General features: G+C 38.3%; 1 protein-coding gene across 2 annotated transcripts in view; it reads left to right on the forward strand.

The window, feature by feature from the left end:
- Positions 1–7,500, forward strand: part of LOC137624605 (uncharacterized) — a 71,162-nt gene that overhangs the window by 54,633 nt on the left and 9,029 nt on the right. For both annotated transcript variants that reach the window (XM_068355563.1, XM_068355562.1), the window contains exons 2-6: positions 1,722–1,858; positions 2,626–2,773; positions 3,581–3,715; positions 4,929–7,271; positions 7,465–7,500. The exon at positions 7,465–7,500 is cut by the window's right edge and continues 318 nt beyond it. In XM_068355563.1, coding sequence (XP_068211664.1) covers positions 1,722–1,858; positions 2,626–2,773; positions 3,581–3,715; positions 4,929–7,271; positions 7,465–7,500 — 2,799 coding nt within the window. The remainder of the gene's footprint in view (positions 1–1,721; positions 1,859–2,625; positions 2,774–3,580; positions 3,716–4,928; positions 7,272–7,464) is intronic.

The raw sequence follows: 7,500 nt of genomic DNA on the forward strand, positions 1-7,500 counted from the left end.
TAGATAGATATATATATATATATATATATATATATATATATATATATATATATGTATATATATATATATATATATGTTTAATTTCCCATTTCTTACCGAGTCATATTATTGCCATTTTATAGTATATCTTAACGTATTCAGGTATATCTAGTGAGATTATTATTATTATTATTATTGTTGTTGTTGTTGTTGTTGTTGTTATTATTAGCTAAGCTGCAACCCTATTTGGGAAAGCATGATGCTATAAGCCCAAGGGCTACAACGGCGAAAATATCCCAGTGAGGAAAGGAAATAAGGAAACAGATAGAAAAATATGCCTGAGTGTACCCCAAAGCAAGAGAACTCTACCCCAAGACAGTGGAAGTCCATGGTACAGAGGCTATGGCACTACCCAAAACTATAGAACAATGGTTTGATTTTGGAGTGTCCTTCTCCTAGAAGAGCTGCTTACCATAGCTAAAGAGTTTCTACTACCCTTACCAAGAGGAAAGTAGCCACTGGACAATTACAGTGCAGTAGTTAACCCCTTTGGTGAAGAAGAATTGTTTTGACATGTAAATGGAGGTATGATAGGATGACCTAAAGTCTTAAAGGGTGTCCTTATTTGATTACTATTTTTTAATGTGATGGAGAAAGGCCGGTCGTTTACCGCTAGAGAGTCCTTTGACTGGCAAGACAGTACTACATTGGATCCTTCTCTCTGGTTATGGTTCACTTTCCCTTTGCCTACACATGCACCCAATAGTCTGGCCTATTCTATACAGATTCTTTTCTGTCCTCATACACCTGACAATACTGAGACTACCAAACAAGTCTTCTTCACCCAAGGGGTTAACTACTGCATTGTAATTGCTCAGTGGCTACTTTCCTCTTGGTAAGGGTAGAAGGGACTCTTTAGCTATGGTAAGCAGCTCTTCTAGGAGAAGGATACTCCAAAATCTCGGGTAGTGCCATAGCCTCTGTACTATGGTCTTCCACTGTCTTGGGTTAGAGTTCTCTTGCTTGATGGTACACTCGGGGGCACTATTCTATCTAATTTCTCTTCCTCTTATTTTGTTGAAGTTTTTTATAGTTTATATAGGAAATATTTATTTTAATATTGTTACTGTTCTTAAGATATTTTATTTTTACTTCTTTCCTTTCCTCACTGGACTATTTTCCCTTTTGGAGCCACTGAGCTTAATATTTTATTTTTACTTCTTTCCTTTCCTCACTGGGCTATATTCCCTTTTGGAGCCCCTGGGCTTACAGCATCCTGCTTTTCCAACTATGGTTGTAGCTTAGCAAGTAATAATAATAATAATAATGATAATAATAATGATAATGATAATAATAATAATAAAAAGATTTTTTCAGGATTTCATCCAAATGCACTTACATATTGTTATCAAAACTACTGTACACTAACCGCTAAAAATGACAGATAAATATTTAGATAAATAAGCACACGCACGCACCTCACTGTCACCAGGGTATGACTATCTCTCTCTCCTACCTGAGGGGCTGGGAGAGCTCAGCATGCCCGAAATATATAGATAGACAGATATATAGTCAGACACTTGCTATTTATCATATAGGGGAGATTTGAAAACTTTTTTGCTCCACTTAAAGCCAAACTGCTAAGTGATTCCATGTGATTAGCTCATTCTGAACTGGAATTATTCTTTTATCTTGAAATCATTTTGCTATTCAGCTTTATTATCTTTCCTTTCTGTTTTCAGATGATGATGTTAAGTCGAAACAAATTCCAGCTGAGCTTATTCTGTATCATAATCATTAGTCTGTCAGCTGCAGAAGAGGAATCCGTAATAACAGTGCCGGAGACAACGGATCACTTCCCATCACACGTTCCACTAGCGTAAGAAACAGTTGTTTTAGGCTCGCTTCACTCGAGGGATTTTATACCGCGCGGTTTTGTCTGTGCGGATTAGAATCAAAGCAGTGCTTCACATGCTGGCGCCGCTCGGTAGAATTTCCGAGCGGTAATTCTTCCGAGCGGTAATTCTTCCGAGCGGTAGGTAGTGATTTATGTCCCGCATGCACTGCTAACCAGTGTGGTTCCAGTGTAGTGGCATATAAAAATTGTGACACCGCTCTGGAAACCCTCTCATGTGAACGAGTGCCTCCTTACGAACGTAAATATTTCCGTATGGAAAAAAACCCTCTCGTGTGAACAAATGTTTTCTAAAAAGTCGAAATATTTCCATACAGAAAAAATCTGCTTGTGTGAACAATGTTTCCTAATGAGCGGAAATATTTCCGTACAGAAAAAATCAGCTCATGTGAACAAATGTTTCCTTCGGAGTAAAATTATTTTTGTACGGAAAAAATCCACTCGTTTGATCAAATATTATATAACGAGCGGATATATTTCCGTACAGAAGAAATCCACTCGTATGAACAAACACTTCCTAAGTGCGGAAATATTTCCGTTAGGAAAAAATCCGTTCATTTGAACAAATGCTTCTTAACGAGCGGAAATATATCCGTACAAAAAAAAAAATCACTCGTGTGAAGCGAGCCAGAAAGTCCTTGTAAACAATGTAAAATCCTATATTGATATTATATCATAGCTTTTTTTTTATTATCTAATGATTCTTAATGGTTCTTATTCAACTCTTACAGATGGTCAGGTCAATACTCGAGGCTGCCCCATCGGGAGAGAGGCTCAGCCATTCCTCTTATACCTGAAGGACACAGAAAGTTCCAGTTTTATTTGTATGGTCCCTCAGGACAGCTGATCCCCACATGGCTTTCATTGCAACAAATTCAGGTAAGATTGATTGTACAGTAAGCTACAACCCTAGTTGGGAAAGTAGGCTGCTATAAGCCCAAGGGCTCCAACAGGGAAAAATAGCCCACTGAGGAAACGAGATGAGGAAATAGATAAACTACAAGGGAAATAATGAACAATTAGAATAACATATTTTAAGAACAGTGGCATTAAACATCTTTCATAAATAAACCATAAAAATGAGACATATGTCACCCTGTTCAACATAAAGACATTCGCTGCAAGTTTGAACTTTAGAAGTTCCACCGATTCAACTACCTGATTAGGAAGATCATTCTACAACTTGATCACAGCTAGAATAAAATTTCAGGATTACTGTGTATTATTGAGCCTCATGATAGAGAAGGCCTGATTATTAGAATTAATTGCATACTTAGTATTACGAATAGATTGGTAGCTGTTTGTGAAAGATTATGAGTAGGGGATTGGTAGCTGTTTGTAAAAGATTATGAGTAAGGGTAGTTAGTTTTGTGAACTTGAAATTCATCTTTCATATTTCTATGTTATAGGAAGTCTTCAGACACGTTGGGTTACATAAAGTGGCTTTATAATGCAATAACATTTTCATGACTTTTGAATAAAAACAGGCCTTTTTGTAAAATATTTTTGAATTTGCATATTTTCTTATAAAATCTGTCGATTGTTGCAAATTGAAGGTGAAACGTTTATTAAACCATTCACAATATAATCAAGTCCATTACTAATAATCAATTTATTGATTAGCCAGCACTCACACACCCTCTTCATCTCTGAAAAGACTCTATTTAATTAAGCTTCATTTCTCAGAACATTTTGCTCGCAGTGGACCCCAAAGAAGAGCTCAACAGCCTAGTCATATCCACCGCTGGAACTGACGGCGTAACAACTCTAAGTCCTCGCCCGGAAGACACGTTCCAGCATGTCATCGCTTCTGTCCAACAGGTAAACTGATTTGGAAAATTCTCTTTACAATTGTGGTGTTTTTCTCTGATTTACTTGTCCGCCTATCGAGCTAGTGATTTGTGTTCAAGACAGGGCCGCATTATCCTTAAGGCTGACTTTGTTTTTCTCTGATTTGCTTGTCCGCCTATCGAGCTAGTGATTTGTGTTCAAAACACGGCTGCGTTATCCTTAAGGCTGACTTTGTTTTTCTCTGCTTTACTTGTCCACCTATCGAGCTAGTGATTTGTGTTCAAAACACGGCCTCGTTATCCTTAAGGCTGACTTTGTTTTTCTCTGCTTTACTTGTCCACCTATCGAGCTAGTGATTTGTGTTCAAAACAGGGCCGCATTATCCTTAAGGCTGACTAGGCAAGAACAGGAGTCCACCAAAAGCAGGGGCCAAAGCAACTTTTTTACTTTCGGTGTAAATGTTGAAACTATTGATTACTTACGTCAGTTGTAATCAGTAAATCCCAGTAAAAGCAGGGGTCCATCAAAAGCAGGGGCCTATGCAACTTTTTCCTTTTAGTGTTAATGTTAAAACTATGGATTATTTGCTTCATTTGTAATATTATTGTGGTAAATTATGATAAAGTAGATGAGAAATTCTTGGGGTGGGGCCCAAAGAAGCTCGAAACCTAGGCAAGCACTAGCTCAAATATGTTTGTACCTTTTAGTTTACAAGGAGCTTGATGTTTGCAGGGTGTAAATTCCTCTGCAGATTTTTAGTTTATCCGTATAATGTTGTAGCATTGATTTTATGTACGAAAGTCTGGCAAAATATCTATCTTCACTTGTGTGCAATATTGGGTATTACAGATGAAAAGATATATATTTAATCTGATCCTAATTTTGCTCCAACGCATAAGTAACTATACAGTACTTTGAAATACAGATGTACATTAGCAGATTTACTTAAATAATCTTACTCAGTAATAGTTCTTTTGAAAAATTATTCGTGTTATTTACAGGCACTGTATTTGATTATGGCATTCCATATTTTTTTCTGTAAGAATATTTTCTATTATTGTATATCAGATATAAAACTTGTTCTATGTATCCAGTCACTTTCTTTTCTCTTTTTAATATATTAGAAACAGCAAAAGCAGTATAAGTAATTTTACATGTCCCCTGCAATTGTAGGCTTACTTATGTCATTTCAAAGATTATCATCAGTACGAAAGGCCTCATAACGCTTCCTTTCTCACTGTAGGTTATATCTAGTGAGGTTGCACAAAACCAGGACCAACAGGTCATCCCAACCACTCTTGCTGATCCTTATGGGGAGTCCCTTAGCATCCCAGAAGTTATCTTACAGAATCTAATGGCCCTCCAGCAACACACAACTCCTTGGGTGTCATCTGGCACAGCTAAGCCTATGACAACCTCTGATGCTTTTTCAACTCTTGGAATGCTTGAATCTCTAAGTACTGAGTCAACAACTATGGAAAGTGCAACTGACCAGCTACCTGGTGATGGAATCTTTTGGACAGCCGATGGTACCAATTCCCCTGAGTTCGATCCAATGGATAAAATTCCTGCAGCTCTAAAGCCCTTGATAGATCGATGGAATAGTCGGTTTCCTTCTTGGGACTCATCAAACTCTGTAAATGAAACTGTTGCAGGTTTGGATAAGAATGGCGAAACTGAAACTACAGACGACTATCATGCATTACCACCAAATGTATCTGAAACTATTATCCCAATGGATAATGAAATCCACGATGAAATTACCGAGACTACTTTGAGCAGTAACATCCAATCGACAAGTCAACTGGAGGGAGGAACACAGGTAACAACCGAAACAAATTTAGGTCCAGCAGTAGGCATCACAATGAGTTACAGTGAAAGCACCAGTCATCTCCCTAATGGCGTCAGCAGTAGTGTAGAATTACACCCAACCACCAATGAAATCATAGATGAATTCTATCATACGACTTTAGGTAGTATGCACAAAGAGACGGTGATGAGTAAGAATGATACGGAAAAAATCAACTCGCTAATATTATCCATGAATGATCAAGGGTCCGTTCTGAATTTTACCCAGGCTCCCCAAGTAGGGGATATGACTACTGATTCGCAGCTCCAGTCTACAGTGATGAATATGGCAACTAACTTGTTGGAGCCAAGTTCTCAAACAACCGTCAGTGACCAACATACGATAAAGGATACAGCTGAATATATAATGTCACAGCTAAATACAGCCATGACTGATCAAGATCTTGCTGCCTATGATGAAGATAACCTATCTCCACTGTTGATTCGAGACCCTCTTCTTCCTCAGACTATTTATGACATTCAGCCTGTACCAGATCTACCTACTACAGTTGCTCCACCAACAGAAAAACCTGACAGTCCTTACGATACTCCAACGACATTCCTGACCGTGATGGATCCCTTTGATGTTTCAACAAATAGCATATATCATGATACTGAAGTCAGTGGGGAAAGACCTTCTTCCATGCTCTATGACATTCAGGAACAAGGTCATATTTCAATCAATCAGGAACTTCCCATGAAAGTAGACGATATGCATGCAAACTATCATTTAGAGGTGATTCCATCAACTCCCACTGAGGATACAAACATACACACCACCATACAAGGTATTATAGACGAAATGATGAACAAGTTAGAGGTCACAACACAATATCGCACAGAAAATAATGTTGGTGTGCCTGGTTTTGGAGATCTGCAAGTTGAAGACCACCGTTTGGATAGTTATATTACTAATTCTGATATCAGGGACACAGCAACAACAACCCGCAGTCACAATGATGGAGTGAATAAAGAGTCAGAAGATTTGCCAGAAGACCATGTTACTGAAACGCCAACTTTATTCATCCCAATCATGCAAGAATCTACCATGGAAGATTCAACAGCAGTAGTCCATGCTTCAGAAGCTTCTAGTTATTTATCTATGCCAGGAACGGCATCAGAGACCCCAGCATGGCAAACAGTAAATACTTCTGAAGATGCCAGTTCTTCATCTATGACAGAAACAGCATCAGTGACCCCAGCATGGCAAACAGTAAATACTTCCGAAGCTTCCAGTTCTTTATCTATGACAGAAAAAGCATCAGAGACCCCAGCATGGCAAACAGAAAATACTTCAGAAGCTTCTAGTTCTTTATCTATGACAGAAAAAGCATCAGAGACCCCAGCATGGCAAACAATACATACTTCAGAAGCTTCCAGTTCTTCATCTCTGACAGAAACAGCATCAGAGACCCCAGCATGGCAAACAGTACATACTTCAGAAGCTTCCAGTTCTTCATCTATGACAGAAACATCAGAGGCCCCAGCATGGCAAACATCTGCTACACAGACACTGCAAGCTCAGGAGTTACCAAGACCATCGCCTTTCCCAGAGTATACCTATTACTATCATGACGAAGTGGATAGATATGATAATGTCCTTAATCCCTCACAATTTGTGCATGATGAGCATAGCAGGATAGACCTTGAAGCTCTCCAGGGTGATGGAAATCATACAGACGGGGATTTCTTTTACGATTACCTCGACCAACCAGTCTACCTTGATGATGTTCCAAAGGTGAGGTTTTATCGGTATCTTTGTATCTCAGCACTCTTTAGTAAATGCATGAACAGATTTAATAGAAAATGAGAGAGCAATAGAAATCTAATGATTCACTTTAATTGCATGAAAAGTTTCTAAACTGATGGGTTGTATTCAATATATTTTTTAAAGGACTATTTAACATGATAAAATTAACTAAATGTTGCAGGAATATTACGACTACAACGTCGAAAGAGACCCATCC

Source organism: Palaemon carinicauda, chromosome 31 (genome assembly GCF_036898095.1).
Source record: "Palaemon carinicauda isolate YSFRI2023 chromosome 31, ASM3689809v2, whole genome shotgun sequence".
Lineage (NCBI taxonomy): Eukaryota > Metazoa > Arthropoda > Malacostraca > Decapoda > Palaemonidae > Palaemon > Palaemon carinicauda.